At 40.1% G+C, this 23,687-nt stretch overlaps 1 protein-coding gene across 1 annotated transcript; it reads left to right on the forward strand.

Moving 5' to 3' along the window:
- The first annotated feature begins 969 nt into the window (after positions 1-969).
- On the forward strand, positions 970-19,187 carry vegfba (vascular endothelial growth factor Ba). Its single transcript, XM_030739326.1, has 8 exons — positions 970-1,881; positions 6,434-6,485; positions 6,579-6,775; positions 6,879-6,952; positions 7,056-7,091; positions 12,003-12,089; positions 13,438-13,731; positions 14,222-19,187. The coding sequence occupies exons 1-8, from the start codon at positions 1,804-1,806 to the stop codon at positions 14,241-14,243; spliced, it is 840 nt and encodes a 279-aa protein (XP_030595186.1). The 5' UTR covers positions 970-1,803; the 3' UTR covers positions 14,244-19,187.
- The last annotated feature ends 4,500 nt before the right edge of the window (positions 19,188-23,687 follow it).

Below are 23,687 nucleotides of genomic sequence, written 5' to 3' on the forward strand. Positions count from 1 at the left end.
GGTCTATTTATTTGAAAATATCTTGTCTTTTTTTCACAGTGGGTGGACAGAAAATATGTAAATAATAAAATGAATAAAGGCTGACTTTCATTTAGCTGCTTTACTGTCATGACTCAGTGGAACATCTGAAGAGAACAGAGCAAATCATTCATCAGTGTTATTAGTAACACCTGAGCTGCATTCCTACCGCGACGTGTCAGTATGTGTTTACACGCAGGGTCACTGTGCATTACAGTGTTTGGTCATGTTGGCTTGTTGAGGAATTTCTTGTAAATAATTTCCAAGTTTAAACTGAAGGAAATATTTATTAATCATCAGCTCTTCACTGTCAATATGTGTTGCATTGCAACACAAGAACACTGCCAGGAATCACATTCTGGTCGCTTCTTATTTGACAAAAAAGTAATCCCCTTTGAGTATATTTATGTAGGGCTGCATGTCTCTTATATATTTATCGGCTCCTTGTTATCCCCATCACAGTTTTAAGATGGTGTCTTTATGTTCGCTGCTTTGTCCAGCCAATAACCAAGTCACAGTTTTTCTCTTGGATAAGTAAGAAACCCAGTGAACATCTGGCCCTCTTTAAAAAAAAAAAAACGTCTCGACTGATGCACACAACAGTCACCACTTTCTAAAAAATTTAATCCCCTTATTGTTTAGGCTCCATATTCACATGTAAATACCAAAATATGCCCCCCAGGCAACCAAAACCTGCCAGACCTTTAAAATAAATACACCAGTGACATGACCCTGGTGTCCTCAGTCATGCTCCCCACTTGCAAGGGGCCCCTGGAGGCCCGCTGACCCCCTGCTGTGGGACCAATAGAGGCACTCCACCTGCATGCAGTGCGCCTATCCCGTCTGGAAAAAGTTGGCAGCGCAATGGTTACGCTGCGTGCGTCTCAAGGGCAAAACAAACGAGGAAACCGATCACAGCAACAAATGAAGACGTCTACCTTTCCAGACCTGCCTGTGTCTCCTTGCTGACTGCTCTACTGGCTCTGCTGTAGCTGCGCTGTCTGCCATAATACCCAAGGATGTTATTCTAGGATTATTTATAAGGGGAGTGGGAAAAAAACGGAAAGATGCGCCTGGAGGGGAAACGTCACATTTTCAGTGCGAGCGACGGTGTGGTGAGACTGTGACCGAGCCGGGGAGAGGAATATGCGGCACAGACCCTCTGTACGTCGGGCCAGGGCGTCGGATGTTTTCCGGATTAACGTCCTGTAGCTGGATGATGCGATTTCTTTCTTCAGATACACAGGATTTATGATCGGACCACGTTTAAGCGGGAATCTGTAGCCTGTGTGATCCTCCAGTCACGCCACCCCGGACCCCCCAGACCGGTTTCATGGGATCCGGACCAAAAGACGGACGGTGCTCATAATAAATAAAGGGCAACATCACTTGAAAGTTCATTCAAGTTTCTGGAAAAAAAAAAAAAAAAAAATCATGATTTGGGTTCTTTGGTGCCACATTTAATATTATAACAAAGGCAGAGTTTGTGCTGAGAGGGTCAATTTAGACATCTGAGTCTCACTAATAGAGGATTTAACTATCATAGAGTTTATATAGAGAACTGAGTCCTGAATCATTTGAGCTAAAATGCGACACAATAAAGTTATTTTTACGACCCAGATGATGGCACCCTGGGAGTCCTTTCAAGGAAGGGAGACTGGAGAGTGAAAGCGGGATATCTGCGCCTTTAATCGGACACAGAGGCGACGCAAGGAGGACAAGCCACCTTCTTTTTTTGGATTGGTCCAAATAATATTTTTTGCGTGCCCCCTCGACTCCTGCACAATGGGGATTATGCTTCAAGTTATTCTAGGAATGTTTCAATTCCTGCTGCTCACCAGAATGCCGACTTCTCATGCCAAGGTATGTATATCTGTATGTATGGATCATTTGATCCGCAAAATATATGTAATATTTAGATATAAGAAACCTATTTTCCTGACTCTATTTGCATAAAGTCAGGCTAAAGTCCTTTTTGGTATGAATTTGGTTTTCTAGGAAGTTGCAGCCTTGTGGAAGTTATCCTCTGGGTCAATGACACCTGTCACTTCAGGTCCTGTGACAGAAAAACACAACAAAAACAGGATTAACTGTGGCTCTCAGTAATTACTTTATTGTGACATTCGGGTTCATTGCTTCCTTTCGCACCATCATTATTCAGTAATACTTTATATAAGGCATGCTTTCTGGAGTTTATTGGTTGTTATGTACACTTTGGCCTGTTAAAGCTAGGTCGATCAATTATAAGTCATTCACAACGAAAATTACTGAGTTGCCAGATTATGGAAAATCCTCCTCTATGCATTTGCTTTGTCTGATAGAGTCATTCATCAAATGAAACCTTTTGTTTTTAGAGGAGAAAAGATGGAGGCCATGTGCACCAAAAAATCAATTTATGAGCTCATTATTATTAAAGGAGTAGTGTCATTTTTTGAAATGTATATTTCTCAGAGCTGATTAGGTTAACATGAAGAGTAAATCTGCCTACCAATACTACTACACATCCCCAATTAACACATCTGACCTCTTTTTGATCTATAGAAATAAATTATACACCATTTTGGCTGGGAGCAATGTTCTCATCCAACTCATGCAGTTACATCCATATATATGAATACTGACCTACTTTTTGTTATTTTATTTGTTATCATGTGGTATTTGCATTTGGAAAGTGTTTATGTAAACCTACAACATGTAGTCAAAAGAGATCTTAATGCAAGCAAGCCAAGGCCATCCTTAGGCTGCAATAACAAAACAGTTCCAATAGAGAGAGATGAGAAAATCCAGAGTGGCCAAATCAACAGTTTGGTTCATTCTGAGAGTAAAAAAGGAGAAACTTGTGAGCTCGGAAACACAGACACAGACACACACAAACACAAAAGCCTGGGTATCCACAGAAGACGGCAGTGTTGGATGATTGCAGGATCCTTTCCATTATAAAGGAAATGCCTTAAGATCATCTAGAAAGGTGCAGGGGGGGGTGGCATGTCATTACCCAAGTTTACTTAAGACTTCACAAGAGGAAATAAAGAGGGTTCAACACAAACCATTTCTAAGTCTCAGGAACAGAAAGGCCAGATTAGACTTTGCCAAACAAAAGTCTAGCAAAGGCAGGCCAGCTCTACAATAGCACATGTGAGGAAGGTTTGGAAGGGCTCATAGTCTGAAGCATGTAGCATCTGTCAAACACAGTGGAGGCAGTGAGATGGCATGAACATGCATTGCTTTCAGTGGTAGTGGGTCACTGGTTTTTACTGATGATATGACAGTAAACAGAAGCAGCTGAATGAATTATGAAATGTTTAGGGAAATACTGTCTGCTCCAATTGTGAGCATGGAAAATGACCCAAAATACACTACAAAAGCAGCCCAGGGGTTTTTGAAGGTAAAAAAGTAGAATATTCTGCAGTAGCTGAGTCAAACACATCAACAGATCTGACCCTGACTGAACATATATTTTACTTGCTGAAGACAAAACTAAAGGCAGAAAGAAAAAGAAAAAAGAAGATACATAAACTAGTCATAAAGAGCACCAAAAACAGGGAACTGCTTATAAATGTTTCATACAATATTTTTGTTCAACGTCTTGACTTAAAGATGACAGTTTGCACTGTAATGACATCTTAACTGTTAAATCTAATGTGTTGGCATACAGTGCCAAAGTCATGATCTTACAAATTTCTCTAAATGTCAAAGTATTCTTATAAGTCATGGACATGCCAGTTCATTTCAGATGTCTTCCCAAGCACTATTTAAAGAAAACATAGAGAAGTTTGTTTTGTTTTTTTTGCTTTTTTGGGTTTTTTTTTTGGTTTTTTCTGTCTGGGAGCTCAAAAGTTATCAATATCTTATAGCCTGAAGTTATAAGAGTGAGGTTCGTGAGGGGGCTGCAGCCTATCCCAGCTGTTACAGGGAGTTAGTATGAAAATCATTCATTAAAAAAATTCTCACTGATTGCACTGGCGTGTCCTTCAATGTGACATATGGGCTCATTTTTCCACATACACATATAGCAGGAATCTGCTTGTGCTGTTTTTTTTTTTTTATTTATGTCTGGAAACGCGTATCAGGAACAGGCAGTGCTCTAAAGTGGATCCAACCCTGAGTCTGCAGTGCTGCTCTATACTGTATGTTTTAGCCATTCATCATCCTAGACACTACATGGCGGACATCCGTGTGCACTCAGAGAGCCTCTTCACCTGCTCGCAGCCCATCTCACACCCAAGGCTCTCCGCCTTCATGCTGTCTGCCTCCCTGACAGCTTATTTAAAAAAGGGGTCATTCTGCTCCTCCTGTGGTGATGAAGCTTAGTGTGGGAGATGTGGTGGTTAGCTCAAGGGCAGGGTCTTTTTCACACACATACACACACATGGCCCATGTACACAGTGTGCTCAGGGAGTTAGATATGTTAGGCAGACACCAATGCCAGTGCATATGGCTTTGGGCTGGCACTCAGGAGTCTGTCCCGGTGTGTGTGTGTTTGTGTGTGTGGGAGCTCTGTGCAGATATGGCTGCCAAAGGGAGTTAATCTTAGACTTGTCTCTAAGAATGATACAGAGAAGACACATTTACTTCAGATCATAGCAGTTACAAAATGGCCTCAGCATAAATCAACACTGTTCAATCAATGTGGGCCAAACCTGTGTGTATATAAGGGGGTGGATCAGTTAAAGGGGGTAACTGGGCAAAGTCTACATTCCCTTTCAAGTGACCTTGGTACAAACAGAGTCCCATAAAATTCAAGTTCTGTTTATGCGTGTTTATGACAGGCTCAAAAAATGTTTCCTTTACAATATAATAAAAGTATTTCATTAAAAGTACTTGATATATTTCTTCCTTGTTAAGGTGACAGATAAGATCTGATTAGTCTGTCAGCAAGATAATGAAACAACAATCACGTAAAACCCAACAGACCGGATATGGGCAAAAGCAAGAACTTATGAAATTTGTGCTTATAAATTTATAAATTTGTGCTTCTTGAAACACTTTCTTTAAAACTGCAAAATAGGCCATTGGGTTTGGTGGAGCACAGGCTCTATGAGTGTCCTTGTCAGCTTACCAGTATGGACAAATGTGTGAGCACCATTTTTGTGTTGAAGCCGCTCAGTCCTTTAGTTCCCAATCAGCATCGGGCCCCTTCAGATATTCATGAGATTAGTCTGAGAGGTCTCGAAAAGCATAAATATTTTATCGCTTTGGTCTTCAATCAGTTATTTGAGTGAGTTCAGGTAGAACTGATCAAAAGCCATGAACATCTGCAGAACCACAGTAAGACACTTATTTATTTATGCCAAACAGGTTGAGAAGCACTGGTTTAATATTTAATAATATGTGACATTTCTTAAGCTGTCAATCTAGATGATAATGTGAAAGATAAGCCAAAACCAACCAAGCAAAATTACACAAAGCCTGGAATGGGAGGGCATGGCAAGGGGAAGAGCAAAATAGGGCATTGGGTTTGGTGGAGAACAGACTCCATGAGTGTCCTTCAAGATATGTTGCTACTATGTGTCCAGAAATGGGCATCATGAAGGAATATGAAGAGAATCGAGAAAGGAAAACTAAATATTTTCTTGATATTTAGACCAACAGGTGTCTTACAATGAGAAAATGCTTCCAAATCGGTAATCAAATTTTAAGGCCAATGGTAGCAGGTGTACTGTAAGCCTTAAAAATTCTAGCAGCTCTCTCCATCATCCACATGAAAATGTGCTTGAAATTTGATCATAAACATCAACATTTTCAGTCAAATACACCAAAAAAAACCTCACGATACAGAAAAGCGAGGCCTGTTTGACTGAGCTGTCACACTACGGCACAGCTCATATTCTCCTTCAAAGTTCGCCCTCTGTATCAAAGTTCAGCGGTTGTGCTTTCTTCCTGCTGTTTACCGCCACGGTTTATTGAGCTTATCACACTCAAATGCCAGGTGTGAAATACTGTGGTGTTCATTAACGGGAAATACTTTGATCTGTTGAGCTGCACCAGCAGCCTTTTACAGCAGTGCCAAACAGAAGGTTGCAGATAATAGCTGGTCAAATACATGCTGCTTAGCTGATCAGTAACAGCTAATATATGATGTTTATCTTGTTGCACACATTTGTGAGATAAACTTTGCATTAAATCTGATGTAATAGATAAAACATGAACTTAAGCAATTCTTAAACTTGTTTTCTTTTTAGGTTCATATAATTATATATAACTCTCATTCGTTTTATAGATTGGAGGATATAAGAGGATGTTTTAGTTATAGAAAAATTTTCTTTGATGATGACTTACCAACCATATCCCAAGGAATGAATTTAGTATCATTTCACTGTTTTTCTATTTTATTTGAACCTGAAATGAAACCACTCATTGTAGCGCTAAAGTGAATTCCCTCTGAATGAATTAATTTATTGCTTTCTCTCTCCAGCTCGCTCACTGGCGGCCAGCTGACTCCCCCAAATCCAGGGAAGGTCGAGAAGGTACGCTCCATGTTTTTACACAAACTCTCGCTTCATGGAGGTGAAAGAGTGAAAAAAATGAAAACATATTGTTTGTTCTTGTCTCTCCACAAGTGCGACGGTGGTTGGAGGTGTACTCACGGAGCGGCTGTGAGCCTCGGGACACTCTGGTGGAGGTTTGGCGGGAGTTTCCGGATGAAACCCATCACCTCTTCATCCCATCTTGCGTGTCGGTGAGGCGATGCAGCGGCTGCTGTGCCGATGAGGCCTTGGAGTGTGTGCCCACGCTCACAAACACAGTTACCATGGAGGTATACACACACACACACACACACACACACACACAAGTATACAAGAAATCTCTTTCTACTCAGATGATAAATATTGAGTTATTTTCCTCTGACCTGTGTGCAGCTGATGAGGATGTCTTTCATGAAGCACGATCTCACTGAGCTGCCCTTCATCGAGCACAGCCAGTGTGAGTGCAGGTAATAAAATACTCCCTGTGATCTGAGGTTCAGGTGCATACTGTAGCTCTTGTTCACTGATCTTTTATACATGACACCCACTATTTTTTAAATCTGTGTGCAGGTTAAAGGAACACCTCCAGCCAACACCTACAACAAGGTACAGTAAAGCCCTTCTAATGTATCTCTGTATTTCTGTATTATGTTTTATTCTTCCTGATGTGTTTGTGAGCTGCTGTTATGAGCTCTTCTGCTCCATCTTCTCTTATAACATTATCAAACCCCATCTTTTCATATGATGCCAGCAGGCTTTAATTAATTATTAATTTCCACCATTTTGTCATTTAAAAACTTTTATGTGCTGCAAAACTGTATAAAGCATCAAATCATATTCACCTCATTAATGTCCTTGAAACACCAGTATTTGCTTTTAAAGCAACAGTTATAAATGGTGACGAATGAACATGTGGCTCAAGAATTCAAAAGCACATCACATGAGATTCGCACTGGGTTAATCCAGTTTAAGAGCGCTGACATAGTCACTCACACTTATAGGTGCTGGAAGCACCCTGACCAGGGTACATTAACTCATTAACTCTGGATTTTTGGGCCTCGCTTCACAGCTGTATCCACAGGCATGTAGGTCAAGAAGGCCCGTTTGCATCCCACTAAGTATCAGACATCCATGTTTTCTGGGATAAATACAGTTGAGCATGATCATAAAAAAGATTTAGTTTTATGTCTAAATTTGGTTGAACAGTCAAAGATGAAGTCATTTTTTTTGTGCTGTCACAAAGACTGGAATCTAACCAAATTTCAACCATTAACTTGTGTTTACCCTCTGAGCTATTTTCCATAGTGGTCTTAAAGCTGTCTAAATGGAACACTGTCATTGCTCAAATTGAATGAAAATGGTTCAGAAGTGAAAGTTTGGTGGATAACTAGCTAGCTCAGAAGAGCTAGGTGTGATTTGTGTCTGTTTTTTATTCAACATTTCACTGGTCTTTCATTTGATTGTGAAATGTCTGTGATCAGTCACACAACATACACTTCAGCAGTAAATGATAATAAAGTTAACTGTACAGCATTTCAAAATACTTAAAAACAAAACACAAACAAACAAAAAACATAATACATGCAATAAAAAATATTTAAAAATTTAAACTTTAAAAATAATTGTAGAAACCATTTGTATATAAATGCAACATTGAGAATATAATACAGAGCAAACCAGCTATTTAATATTTAGCTTTTTATTGTAATGAAAAGTAAATAATAAATAAATAAAAAATCTGAAAGGTAAAAGAATAAAATCAAAGTAAGATGAAAATGCAAATGCATAAGAAAACTTATCAGAAAAATAATATATTTGTATAGGGTAAATAAGTCTTTAACAGTGATTTTGAAGGTCAAAAATAGAAAAAAAATGCAGTTCATATAAATATTATATTAAAACTGTGTGACTTTCTTTTTTGTGTGGGCAGTCACCACATGCTTAGAGTCATGGTGGTGCAGTGGTAAGCGATGTCATCTCAGAGAGATAAGGGCCTGCTGTGGACTTTCTGTGTGGATGTTCTCCCTGAGCCTGCAGGGGCTTCATCCCACAGTCCAAAGATATGCTTGTTACATTAATTAATTATTCTAAACTGGTGTAGATGTACATAGTTGTCTGTCTATCTAAGCATCTCTGTGACAGACTGCAGACGTGTCCAGGGTGCACCCCGCCTTTCACCCAATGACAGCTGGGATGCTAGACAAGCAGTTAGGAAAACAGATGAATGGATGGATGGAGCTGAATCAGTCCTGCCTTACATGTGTTGGCACGTTGCTGCATATCATCACTAATTATCAGCAGCTGTAGTTCAGTGAAATGTTGTGACACCTTGGATGGGACATGTCTTCTGTGTGTGCATGTGGGTGCACTGACTTTGTTCCACAGAGTTCTGTTAATGCAATGATTTTCGCCTGCTGTAAGGTGCCTTTAATGCACCAGGCAGGACATATCGTACAAGGGGAGTCAATCCAGGGACACTGTGATTACATGATATGGGTTTGTAATTTATTATCCAAGCTGTGTCCTTCTTTTCGTACAGAACAGGGTTATGGGACAGGGTTGGGAAGGACAAGTGGTGACTAACAACACCCCGTCACGCAGTGAATGTGCGTGTCATTATTTTGAAAAGTCTGCTTTTCTGCCCATGCAGACTACTAAGCTGAGCTTTCAAACCCCGACAGCATCTTTGTCAGTGTCTCTTTCAGACTTTCTAAAATCAGTGAGAGTATTATGGACACTTAAACACACGAAAATGTGTTATAGTGTGGCCATGGCTTTAGCGAGCTACAACAATTTAGTGCAATAATGATCCACTGAAACATATGATGTTTCTGCTTGTTGATTGGAGAAAATGTCTGACTCTAGCTCTTTCAGTGCCTGATAAAAATAAAGACGCTTTTCTGTCCAGCACGTAGGGAGCGTGTCAGCTGCGACTGACAGCTGGACACTGTGAAAGGAGCACTTCTGTTGGATCTCTTCTGCTTGTTTGTGTGCAGGTCCAACCACACAGTCATATAATTGCATCTTTAATGTTTATGTCCGCCTGCTTCCTGTTAGGATGTGGACATAAATAAAGCATTCCAATGTATGTGTGTATGTGTGTGTGTGTGCGCGCGCGCGCGCGTGCAGTTTTCTAAAACTTTAAAGTTGCAGGTTATGTACCTGTTTGGGGCTGTGTGGTTTTCTGACATTTTATATGTTCTGTGCTTTGTGTTTATACACATGAATGCTTTTATGTGATGTTGAATGTGTGTGTGAGCCTCAGAGTTAGCATCTGTGTGACTCTCTCCCAGCATCCCCTGGGATGGCTGGCATCCTGTTGTCACCATAGTGATGATTTTTATCTCCCCTGCCATGTGCTCTCACAGACAGAAAGAGGAGAGTCACGTATCTCTAATAGTAAATTAGAGTTCCAAAAACAACAGCAGCAACAGCAGCAACACAGTCTGTTAATAATGTCAGGGCTAAGCTGGTAAACATGGTTTGGTGCCCATAATTGGATATGGTTTAATACAACAGATGGGACTGAAAGAAATTGAAAAACTCTACAGAGTTGTAGATGCACTTTATTACAGCCACCACCCCACAATAAAGTGGAATAGATTTAACTCAGTGACTGCTGGACACTCAAGTCAAAAAGCTGATTATTCTCCTAACAGTTACAGTTTCTCACCCTTCCCTGAGAGTCTGTACTAATTAGTTGAAATGTGATAGTAATCGTTGATTATTGAAGTGGTCCATTCAGACCTGAACCTACCGTGTGAATGTGGCAGCAGAAATTGAGGCCAGGCAATGTTTTTCCAATCCTCTCTTGTCTAATTATGTTTAGCCTGTGTGAATTATAGCCTCAATTTCCTGTTCTTAGCTAACAGAACTGGCACCCAGTGTGGTCTTCTGCTGCTGTAGCCCATCAGCTTTAAGGTTTGATGTGTTGTGCATTCAGGTGTTTGATGTGTTGTGCTCCACCTACCCACTGTTCAAACCTTGTGTTTGTGAGGGTTTACGATATTAGAAATCTCTTTCCAAGTAGGGATTGACTCCAGAAATTAATCACTACTTAGGTGGGCTAAGCCCCGCTAATTTTTGGTAAATCTGTTCAGAAGTATATGAATAATAAACAAAGAAAAAAAAAACCTCCTTAGTGGCTAATAACAGTATATCAAATTATAGCCTTTATGCTCAGCAGAGGTTCTGAAAAAAGAGTTAAATCTCAGGTTTTCACATATTTAGCGGCATAGTAAAATAATTCTGAATTATAGCTGAGTAGAAGAAAAGTTGTAAAGTTTCTCTGAATTTCCCAATACTGGAGTCAATTTAAATAATTATTCACCACCTCTAGGTCCTTGAAATGCATTGACGTGGCCACTGATGTTAAACTGCAGCTGATATTACATGTGCAAGAGATCTTTTTTTTAGTGTTGGATCTGTATGATGTCATAGAGAGGAGACATCTCTAATTTGGTGATCTTATGCACACAGCTCTGGCTGTGGGCACAGAAGCTCCACCCACCTGATGTTCAAACCTTCTGTTTGTGAGGGGCAGCCAATCAGAGGAAAGTTGACCTTAAAGGAGAGGAGCTAAAATATCTTGTTTGGCTTGGCTTCACCAAGGCCCAGTTGTAAATAAGGATTATTTTGAGTTATGAATCAAAGCCGTTTTAGTAGAGTGCGAGAATAAAAATATGGAGCTGGAAATGCAGGTAACAGGTTACATTTATGTCATTGTTTTCTTATTTTTTTTTTTTTTATGTTCATGAGTTTTGGAGCTTTGGTTCTGTTTTCAATTTCATAATTTTTTTGTGACATTGAGTAATTATGATATCATGGAGGGTTTTTTTATCCTTGGGGTGAGTTTCAGGTTGATGTTCTTGGGCTTTGGTACATGTCTTGATTATTTTTAGCAGTAGCTCTAGGTTCCATAATATTTCCCTGTTTATTCCTCCTTCTGCCTTATCTTTCTGTTGGTGCTTGGTCCCCAGCCTCTAATATCATGCTCTCTTTTGTGTCTTGTATTATTTTTTACTTCTTTTGTATCTAATTATCTCACCTGTGTTAATTACTTTCACTTGCATTACCCCTCTTTCCTGAAACATGACAGTGTAATGAGAATATGAAAATAATATTAATTGCCTGAACAGAATACAGGTTACTGCATAATATGGGAAATTAAAAAGATAATACCACAAATATTTTTCCCAATATAAGTTTTATGTAAAAAATTATTAGTATGTAAAATTTAAGCTAAACCAGCAGCTTTGGTGACATAAAAATTTGACAAATTGTAAAATCATGTTATTATATCCCAAAAAGTAAGACAAAGAACAGATTCACATTTTAAAAAGTTATGAAACAGGGGCATACAGTTCATTTAAGGACACATCCAATATGTTCACTCAGTAGTTACAGGATTACTTATTTTAGAGCTTGTTCTTCCAAAAGATTTCAAAACTGAAAACAATTAGTTTGACATTAACTCCTGACCAACTGTGTGACATTTTGTCTGTTTGGTGTACCCAGGCCATATCTGAAGCCAGCAAGAAAAGGCAAGAAAAAGGAGAGGGGGAGGAAGTCCCACCAGAAGACATCTGGAGCCACCAGAGCTGCGTATGTTTAATATGAAGTGCTTACTTTTTTTAAACTGTCTTTGCTGTAGTTTACTAATGTTTGTTAAAGTGTGAGGCTTAAATGTGCATTGCTTCTCTTTGTCAGTGTTTTCTGGATACTCTCAGAATCAGTGCGAATGTTTGGATTAGAGGAAAACTGGGTTATCTGATCTACATTATAGCTGAAGGACAATTTGTTTTACAGCCACAAAAGTCAAGGTCTCCCACGTACACAGGTGAACTCCATAATCACAGTATTCAAGTCAGTAGTCAACATCTACTGTCATTATTAGTGTGACACACTATATTATATAATTTTTTCTCTAAGATATGGAGCCACAAGCAGCATGATTTCTTTGAATGAAGCATAAAAGAGTTGGTAATGTTTTCCTCTCCACTCTTTTTCATCTGCTTCCCCTTCACTTTGCTGTCAGTCATTTCCGGCCTCTAGGGGCCAGAGGTGGCTCGGCTTTGGTGTGATGTCTCTCCGCACCCATCCATCACTCAAAACAGGCTTTATTCAAACTCTGGCAGGGGTGAAATCTGTGTAATTTGCTCCCAAATGCTACCTCCTCTGTCCATGCCAGAGGCAGGCGTGGTCACCGGGACGGGAACAAAGACGAGCCCTCTCTGCCTCATTAAGTAACTTCATTAAGGCCGCCAGCCTCCCGGGAAGACAGAGGCAGAAGCAGTGCCGGTTAATGGACCAAGTGATGCAAGCAAGTTTCTCAGAGTAAGACCTCAGAGAGGGAAAGCTCAGAGTGTCTAGAGGAGTTAACTAAAGCCCTCGTATACGAAAAAAAAAAAAAATGGGCAGATGATGAGAAAGAGGAGAAAGTTTGTCAGCAGCTTAGGAAACTTTATCCCACATTAGTCACACGCCTCCCACACACTCCATTGTGTGGGTTTTTGTTTCAGACTGGCAGTTTGCACGTTCAAACAAGCCTGAAATATTTCAGTCTGGACAGTTTTGGCCTGGACTGAAATATCTTTGTCATGAAATTTTGTACACACGTTTATGTCCTTCAGAGGATGTTGTTTGATCCTTTATTGTTTGCACAATGACAGGGACTTTTTATGGTATTTAAACTTGCTAAATGTCTGTAGTGTATCATCCAAAACTGCTATTTGGGACATTTTTAATTATTCCAACCTTTTAATGAGCAAGTCTGAACAAAACTAAAAACATTTCTTTGCTGTTTAGTGCTAATGAGCAAATGTTGGGGAACATGAAAAACATTATAGTCTGCCATGTGTCAGTTAAGTCTGTATTCACTGGCTTTTCTTAAAAAGTTCATTAATAAATTCAGCATCTAACCACACTTTTCCTAAATCCCTCTTCCATCCAGAACCCATGCTCCTCCAGCTCCTTCTACCACATCGTCTCCTCCTCCACCATCACTGCCTCCCACCAGTATCTTTTCCTCTTCCTCTCCCTCTCCCTCTCCCTCTACCACTTCCACCCCATCCCCTTCTCCTTCCCCTTCTCACTCTCCCTCTCCCTCCCCCTCTCCTACAACCCGTTGTCGCCCGTGCCGAGGGAGGAAGTGGGCCTTGGATGCAATTTCATGTCAGTGTCGTTGCACCATTGCGGCAGAAACCTGCAGCCGAAAAGGCCGGAAGCTCAACCCTCGCCGCTGCAAGTCAGTCCCCATGGAAACAAATTTATTTATATATATATATATATATATATATATATATATATATATATATATATATATATATATATATATATATATATATATAATTTTTTTCTTTATCATATAACACTGCAATTTAGACACAATACACACAGACAGGGGAAGATAGATGGGTTATGCATTGCTCCAAAAATGCAATGATTTAGGAATAAAGAATTAGCATTTGTTGCAGTATGAAAGCTTTTCTCACAGTAGCTGGAATTTCAGTGCATCCATATGTTGAAATAACTTTGAACAAGACACTTAATCCCATATAGCTCCTAACATGGCTATATTTGATAAAGAAGTTGATTTAGACAAGGGCTTGTATCACAAAAAACATTAAAAAAAAAAAAAAAAGTACATGCTCACTTCATATCCAGGCTCACATGTGAGACTCAGTCTTGTCAGGAAAGATTTCACCTTCCTCTTTTTTTATTGTTTACTGCTCTAGGTGTGAAGCCATGAGGACCTGATGTGTCCACCCACTTTCTTTTCACCTCCATCTCTCCACCAAATCCCTGTCGATTCTTCGCCCACTCTCAGCATCAGTGCAATTGACCATACAGACGCTTGAACATGCAGCATCTCAAACCAAGGGAAAGCACACAGAAGAACCTGTAGCAGAGCTCCAACAAGTTCATCATCACTGCATAAATCTGCTGTGTGCAAACGTCTTTCCGCCTTTCCTGCTTCTGTGGGAAAGATTCTATCAGTCTACATTTACATGGCGTGTACTGACATGCAGTGTCGCAAAACACAACCAGTGAGTGGAGGATGGCAGTGGCAACTTTGAGAGGCACGGGAATAAACAGACAAAGTTGTTCATGGTGTACACAAACCTGCAGGTGAACATGCTGCCCTGTTGTTTTGGAGGCTGGAATCCAGGAAGTTCCTTCCACCTGCAATTAAACTTGTAAACATAAGAGAACAGTGGGAACGAGCGCGATTATACTCCATGAGAACAATGTGGATGCAGAGGAGCAGTCATACACAGGTGTCCTCTCAAGGAAACTGCACATGGAGACGGATTCCAGGTTTAAGTCAAGGCTGGTATTTTGCAGAGGATTAGGGAAACAACAGCAACAGATTACTGATGGACACATACACACATACAACAGACATACAAGAATGTCATAGGACATGCACATAAACTGGCACCCTAATGTGCATGGACCTATGGTTGAGCTGCATGCTGGGATGGAGTATATCTGTGTGGTCTGTGTGGTCTGAAAAGATCCAGATGGGTTAACCGTGCAGCCCCTCTCTCTTATTCAAAGCTGGCTCTCCAGGCTGCTTTCCGGCATTTGTTTAATTTCGGCCTTTTGTCTCGGTCTTTCCTCGGTTCCTCGATTGAAAAGAGCCGCATCGCCTCTCTTTGCCTCTCTTTTAGGCAGTGAGGAGAATGACAATAATGAGGCCTGGCGGCTGTCCACTACTTCACACACACATACACACACACATACACACACGTACACACACGCACACGCACACACACACACACACACACACACACACACACACACCACACACACACACACACACACACACACAAACATTCACACTTATAAAACGAGGAACACAGATGATGCTACACACACTCAGATATTGCTGCAGCACACACACACACACACACACACACACACACACGCAATGTGAAATGAATGCAGGTAGCCATAAGCTTTTGTTTGTGCCACACCAAGTGTGCAAATATATGTCAGTTGTTTATTTGCAATTTACTGCAAAGTCTTCACTAAGTATTGTATTACTTGCCTCTGTTTTATATGTTATTATAATTCTGTTGAGTTGATTTGAAAGATATTCTATATTACAGAAGTTGTCTTTGTTTTTTGTTTAGTTTTTTTTTTTCATCTTTAATCCGTCCACATCTGTCACACTGGGTGGCCAGCTAATACCCAAATGTATTGAATTTAAACAGAGATGACTCACACAGGCCACAAATGTGTGAGTCACACACACAAACTCACTCGGCAGAGATGGGTGCAGAGACTATACATCATAATGTGCGATTCAAACAGTCAGTGGGGTAGTGTTGTCAGTAACACACAGAAACCAAGCAAACAGCCATCCCCAGTGCAGTGAAAGGAAAACACGGCTGTTGTTTTTGCGTGTTAGAGCCAGGATGGAAAGAGTATTGTTCAGCTGGAACATAACTTGTTTATATTCTGACTGAATCTCTTGGTCTAACTCCATGTTGGTTCATTGCTGCTGGGTGGGAACAGGGATTTGAACCATGGCTGCTTCAGAAAGGATGAGGTCTTGAGCAGCTTGTCAGTCATTGTGACGAGCTAAAGCCTGAGCTCAAATGGCCTAAAGTGGCAGGTCATGGAGTTTAAAACCCTGTTTGACACCCATTCACAGCCTGTGTGTTGTGTTAAACTTGTGAGAGTTTGTGACGTCTTAGCACCATGGGAAACAGTAGCTTTGAAACTCCTCAATTCATGTCTTTACTCTGCCCCATGATTCGTACAATCCTGCTAGTTGAGGAACAGTCACCCTGAAACAGCGTGCAGTCCAGATTGGGAATTATTTATGTGTCAGCCTTGGCGCAACTTGCCTCTGTGGCTGTTGTGATAAGCTTTGTATTTATACTCTCCTCAGATGAGATTACTTTTTCGTGCTCAAATTCATCGTTCAGTGTTTATTACTGTCGATCAGTGCTTAAATCACTACCTCTATATCATAGCATATTAATGACCAAGTATTAGAGCATTATTGTTACTTTCTCTGTGATATTTCAGACCTCTTCGTAAGATAATGATAGTTTTAGCAATAAGCATTGTCTCGGCTGTAGAGACTTGGAGTTGCATCAGATCTGTAGTGATCATCACTGGTTTAGAGGAACCTATAGGAGTTTTCATGAAAGGAGAACTGGTCCTCTGAGTACAGACCAGACACTGTGTGATAATGTGGAAGAGGAAATGGTTTCCCAAAGCTTTTGCAGCTTCAAACTACTGCTGAACAATCTTGGAATTTATAGGAATAGTTTGACATTTTGGGAAATACACTTTAGAGTTGGATGGCAAGTTTGATACTACTCTCATATCTAGTGTTAGCATGAAGACTGGAAACAGAGGGGAACCGCTTACGTCCAGAGGTAAATCAATGCAGCAGCATCTCACTATGGTTTTTTGGACAGATTTAATACATAACGAGCTTTAAAAGTTCTGCACAACAGGCAGATTTTTTAACTTTCGGACCTAGCAAAGCCATCTGTTTACTTTTAATCTTTAAGCTAAACTACTAGCTGAAAGTCTAACTGCTTATTTAGCTCTTGGGCAGACATGGTGAAATATCAATCTTATTATCTACATGCAGACAGAAAGCAAATTTTTTTACATAATTCCCAACCAGGTACTTAGCCAGTGTCTAGGAATATGTGGATAGATAAGTTTAGCTACTCTGGAAATAAATAACACAATTAACAGCAATTCAAATTTAATTAAAAAGCTGAGTGAACCTGAACAAGTTTGAAGTTAACTGTCAACTTAAAAATAATGGATGAGCAGTAGGAAGAGACAGCACAGCTGAAATTGATAACAAACATTACAAATGAAATGGCTAGCTAAATACACTCACCAACCACTATGTTAGGTAAACCTGTTCAACTGCTCGGTAATCCAAATATCTAAGTGGCCAATCACATGGCAGAAACTCAGTACATTTAGGCACATAGACATGGTCAAAACAACCTGTTTAGGGTCAAAGTGAGCATCAGAATGGGGCGGAAAGGTGATTTAAGTGACTTTGAATGTGGCAGGGTTGTTGGTGCCAAACAGGCTGGTTTAATGCAGAAGAGCATCTAAGCAACAGAAGACCAACCCTGGTGTCACTCCTGTCAGCTAAAAACAGGAAACTAAGGCTACAACTTGCACAGGCTCACCCAAGATTGGATAATAGAAGATTGGAAAAATGTTGCCTCGTCTAATGAGTCTTGACTTCTGCTGCCACGTTGGTAGGGACAGAATTTCTCATTTAAACTGCATGAAAACATGGGGGATGTTTTCTTGACACTCTTTGGGCCCCTTAGCTAAGCATCATTTAAATGCTACAGCCTACCTGAGTATTTTTGCCTATCATGTCCATCCCTTTATGACTACATTGTACCCATCTTCTGATGGCTGCTTCCACGGGATAATGCAAAGTCCAAACCATCTCAAATTGCTTTTTTTAAACAGGACAATGAATTCACTGTATTCAAATGGCCTCTACAGTCACCAGATCTAAGTCTAATAGAACACCTTTGTGATGTGGTGAAACTGGAGATTCTCGTCATGAGTTTAAATGCTAAACTGAATGTAGTCCATATCCAGTTTAGAAAAAGTTGGGAAGCACTGTTTCAAACTATTCCTCTAAACTCATCTGCAGCTATGTCTGCTCATTAATTTTTTATTTGCAAGAGCCGATATTTCTTTTTCAGTCTTCATGTATTAATAATAGGGAACAAAATGTATCTTGTGAACAAGAAGTCAAATGTTTTGGGAAACCTAAGATTTCAGGGACCTCAGTACAGATTACATATACTGTAGATTAGTCCAGTGGTGATAACAAGCAAACATAAATACATATGTTGAGGGCAGAGCTGAAGGAGCAAATGGACTCCACTCATGCAGACGTGTGAAAAATCAACATCATTCCACCTAAGGGAGTTGTGGTGCTGAGATAACTTTTTGGGTGCCACTCAGGCTCCAAATGTTACTTCTTGTGACCAAATTTTCTTATTTCAAAGCACTAATTCTGAACAGTAAAAGCAACTACAGTTATTGCATGTACTTGCAAATGTTATTTCAGCATCACAATTCTTTAAGCTGTAACACCTGGAAATATTAATATTAATATCAGATGTCCTGATCCTGTGTGAGCATTAAACATCATTGTGCTTTGTACCTGCACAGTCTAAATCGTACTGTTAGCCCTGTTCTAGCCTCCGGTGTCTTAGTGGCCTATAGATACCCCTACTAACTATATAACTTTTATAATCTCTAATATCCTGCCATGACAATGTGTATGACGTAGTACATACTCTAGAAACGTATTTGTTACTTCATTTGTATTGCTGTACCTTGCAACAAATCTCTTCTCTGCCAATACATTGTAATACTGTAGCTCATGTATAGAAAATGAAACTACACTCTTTTTTTGCTGCTATGCCATTTGTGCCCTTTTACTATGTCTTTGTAGAAAACAATGCAGTTTTATGTTTCATGTATTAGTATATAAATGCCAATTAATCGATTTAATGTCCACATTAAAGTGTATACTGCATCATCAAATATATTCAACATGATACCAGGATACAGCCGTGATGTTACAGATGTGATTAAAGGAAATGTCTTATTTTTTATAAAAACCTCTGCTTTCCTTGTCTAACTGACGTCCCTGTGCTTTGACCTCACCTCCACCCCCTCTCCTCCGCTCCATCCCCCACCCACCCCGTATTTTTCTTTTCTTTTAATCCCTCGTTTGACGTAATGAAAGATAAACAGGCATTTTTCATTACAGTGCCACCCTGGGAGTTTGGCACAGAGAAAAACTGCGTATGTGATGTGACACGGTGTTATGAGACATAATATTGTTTTCTCACCTCCTCTCATCTGTACTGCTGAGTCAGAAGCTGGGCAAGTACAAAGGTGTGCACAGCCTCCACATTGTTGAGTGGAAAAATTACACATGAGATACCTGCATCTACTTAAGCAGTTTGATTTATGATGCTTTATTGCGGTGCAAGTGAGTCTGTTTACTTGTGCTACTTGTGGCCCCAGTGCTCAGCAAAGATACCAGCAGTTTGTATTTGCAAGTGTGTGAGAGCCTCTGAGGGAAGATTTTGTGTGTGTATTCTGTGCACATACCTGTCTGCAGCCCTGCTGGCGAGTACAGTGCCTTTCACTCACAGGCGTTTGTGGTAAAGATGATGAAAGATGCTGGGAATGTGATGTTCAGTCCCTCAGAATATTTCATCATACGCAGAAGACTTCAGACCTGAGGCTGGTGATAATGTTAATTACAGGTTGCCTGTATATCAGAATGTATATTTAAGATCACGTCTAACAGACTTATTAGTAATGATTGATGCAGTGTGTGCTAAATGTTAACATCTCTTTGTGAATGGCAGCTGGATCTTGCAGGATCTGATTTGGAGGAGGCAAGGAAAGGAGGGGAAAGACTGGAGAGGAGATGAGCTACGTGCTGCTGCCAACCTATCTGTCGAAGGGCATAACGCCAAGACTAAATATAGCAGCAAGATTAGTGAGACGGAGAGGGAAAGCGAAAAGGACAGAGTGAGTCATGAATTTCGATGCAACCAAACCTCAAAAGCAGTTTTTAGAAGGCACTTGCACCTCCTCAAAACCCTGTAAAAATGTTAAGAATTGTGTTATGAAAGGCAGAAACATGATCTCTGCTAATGTGCATGTGCATTTCATACATTAACATGACTTCCTGCATGCTTCCTGCATGCCAGTAGCTTGGTGTCTGTCTCCATCACTCTGCACTCATCACTTTGTCCCTGCCAGTCTTTGCTCCTGTATCAGGCTTTCCTGTATTTTTCCACCTTGCTTTTCTCTGCATTTGGCGTCATTGTTTTTCTAATAACTCCAGCCATGGTTTCCTCCCTGCTTTTGTAGCAGCAGCTGTGTTCAAGCAGGTACTGGACGCTATCTGGCCTGCGAGTGTTGTGTGTGTTGTTAGATAGTATCAGCTCTCCTGTGTATGTGAGAGAAACACAGATAAAATTTTTAAAAAAGTGAGATTTAGCTCAGTATGTGCAGAGTAAAGAAGATTTGTGTGCGCTTCTGTTGTTCTGATGATCTGACAGGAAAGTGAGAGCTTTTTTTCAAAGTCTCTTGTGAACACAAAGAACTTTTTTTCATTTTACAGAATAAACAAACTGTGTTATCTTCAGCAGAAACATGGATCCACAGACCTTGTCTTTCTCACTCCAGTGAAGGACATCAACCTTGATAAAAGATTTACGGCTCTTGTTACTACATGGGAAACAGTTTGCATAGAGTCAACAGGCTGGGAATGTAGTAGGAAGACGTCTGTGTTATGAGGAAGTTTAATTCCTCTCAATTTTGAAAATATATACTTATATTTTGTTCTCTGTGAACAAAGTAATGTGTTAACATGCTACCACATCCCAGTTAGCACTAAAAACTATGTGTGACAAAGGCTGATGGGAATGTTTTTAGCTTTAAATACTGGACAAATAAATACTGTGACATGATGGTGGTGCTGTAAGAAAAGCCAGAGATTAATGAGTTATTGCAAATAATCCTAAGGGGAATGGCAGTCTATCCAATGGCTCAGACTCACAGGATTTCATTACAGAAATCCAGCCAAAGATTGTCCACATATTTAATCAGGACCAAAAGAAGTATAAATGTTTTGAAAATACATAAACAATATAACACTATGAATGATAAAATTAGATCTAGCTTAGCAGTGAATGTAATACATAAAAAAAAGAAGAAGAATTGAAATCACAAAGACAAGGGAGTTTTCAAGGAGAAACTGTTCTGTCCTGATAGGAAACACTCCCTTCAGCATAGATTAAAACACACAATACAGTGATATTTCAAAGTGGGAGGAAGAGATACATTTGGTGGTTTAAAGTGAGGTATAAAAGGTGAATGAGGTGTAGCTGTAGTAGGTGGAAAGGTGCAGGGTGGGGTTTGTGGTTGGGGGTCTATCAGGGAGATGGGAGAGGACATACTTGTGGTCTGGGCATGCTTGATCCCGTCAGGCGGAGGATGCGGGTACCAGTAGGCATGAGAGGAGATCAGAGAGCCTGCTGGATGTTATCTCGCCCTTTCCATACCGTACCTGCAGGTTGGTCGAATCACCTGAGGCAGCAGCCAATCATGTTCTGTGTCTCTCTGTTTGCTCAGTCTTCTCTCACAGAAACTTCAGGATTTAATTTTTCCTTCAGCATTTAAATGTAACAATGGCACATCTTCTTTGACTTAGATGTTATTGACACAGTGATCTTCTTTATAATTCTACTGTTTACAATTCAGGTTTCAAAATTAGGTAAACACAGCCATAAATGAACAACAAAATGTGACATATTACACCATGTCATTACTGAACAAACATTAAGCCAAAGTGCAGAAGCAGTGTGTGAAAAACTAAGAACTGTGAGCAAGCAAACTGTGAGCACTTCTATAAAAGCAGTAGATTTGGCAGTTTGCAGGTCTGGAGCATTCAGGTGTGTGTTAACATAATGCAAAGAGGAAAGACACCAGCAGTCACCTTAAGGAAGCATTTGCTGCTGCCCATTAATCTGGAAATGGTTATACAGTCATTTCCCAAAAATTTGAAGTCCATTATTCTACAGTGAGAAAGTTCATTCACAATTGGAAAACATTCATAATGCTGCCAAACCTGCCAGGAGTGGACCACCCAACAAATTCACCCAAAGCTCATGCCGTGGGTTGCTCAGAGAAATTGCAAAAAAACATAGAGCTACAGCTCAGATGCTACAGGCCTCAGCGTGTTAAATGTTAGAGTTCATGACAGAACAATTAGAAAAACAGTATGACTTCTTCAGTGTTTTTGGAAGGATTTCCAGAAGAAAGCACTGAAGAAGGCATACTGTTTCCTCTCTAAAAGAACATGGCAGCATAGCTTAGGTTTGCAAAGTTGCATCTGAACAAACTACAAGACTTGTGGAACAATGTCCTTTGGACCAAAGTGGAGAACTCTGGCAATAATGCACAGCACCACAAACAGCATATCAGCACAAACACCTCACACCAGCTGTCAAGCACGGTGGTGGAGGAGTGATGATTTGCTTTGCAGCCACAGGACCTGGGCATCTTTCAGTTATAGAGTCAACCATAAACTCCTAACGTATTCTAGAGTCAAATGTAAGGCCATCTGATTTGCAGGACAATGATCCCAAGTACAGCAGCAAATCTAAAAAAGAATAGCTGAAAAACAAATGGTTGTGCTTATCATTAGGGGTGGGATATACCAAAAAAAGGGGGCTTTTATTCTATAACAAGTGATACTAGCATCATGATATCATAGTTTCTATTGCTGATAGCAGCCATGGAAAGCGCTTTCTACATCTAAATGCTTTCTATCTAGCACTGACACTCTGATGCATCCGGAGCAACTCTGGGTTCAGTATCTTGCTCAAAGATATTTTGGCATGGAGACTGGAGCAGCCAGGGATCAAAACACAGACCTTCCAATTAGTAGATGATCTGCTCTACCTCCTGAGCCACAGCCATTCCAACTGGCACTCAGTTTCAGACTTTTTTTTTTGTTTTTGCTCTGTATGATATCACAGACAAAGGATATCCTAAAATGGTTATATCAGACAGGCAATTCTGGCTGTGAGCACAGAAGCCTCACCTACCATGAGGGGCAGCCAATCAGAAGAAGGAGCTGCACAAAGGCCCAGACATGGCTGAAGTTCAAGTTAACTAAGATAAGACCAGATAAGATAAAACTTTAATGATCCCTCGATGGGGAAATTGCATATTACAGGCATGCATATTACAAGTAGACAGAGAAGGATGAAGTAAAATAAAATAGAATAAAATAAAATAGAAAACACTATCTATATAAAATATATATCAATACACATATACATATACACACATATAGACACATATACATCAAAACACTATATACAGACATCAAGAACATTATATACCGAACATTTGCAGCCGGTAATTGGTATACAGCATACACATTATGCATTATGGGTGGGAGTGTAAATAAATAAAATGTGTATGTACTATATGTAAAGGTACACTGTGTGCATAAGTGATGGAAGTGGAGGTAGCGTGTCCAAGTGACTCATGACATCATGATGTGTTATAAGTCTAACTGCTGTTGGAATGAATGACCTGCGAAAGCGCTCCTTCCTGCAGCAAGGACTGAAG

Source organism: Archocentrus centrarchus, chromosome 10, assembly GCF_007364275.1.
Source record: "Archocentrus centrarchus isolate MPI-CPG fArcCen1 chromosome 10, fArcCen1, whole genome shotgun sequence".
Classification (NCBI taxonomy): Eukaryota; Metazoa; Chordata; class Actinopteri; order Cichliformes; family Cichlidae; genus Archocentrus; species Archocentrus centrarchus.

What these genes read in the sequence shown, in the direction of transcription:
- vegfba (XM_030739326.1), top strand. Translation starts at nt 1,804, where the DNA reads ATGGGGATTATGCTTCAAGTTATTCTAGGAATGTTTCAATTCCTGCTG. An exon ending in TGCCGACTTCTCATGCCAAG is followed by an intron (nt 1,882 to 6,433) that starts GTATGTATATCT and finishes TTCTCTCTCCAG; the next exon opens with CTCGCTCACTGGCGGCCAGC. An exon ending in TCTGGAGCCACCAGAGCTGC is followed by an intron (nt 12,090 to 13,437) that starts GTATGTTTAATA and finishes TCTTCCATCCAG; the next exon opens with AACCCATGCTCCTCCAGCTC.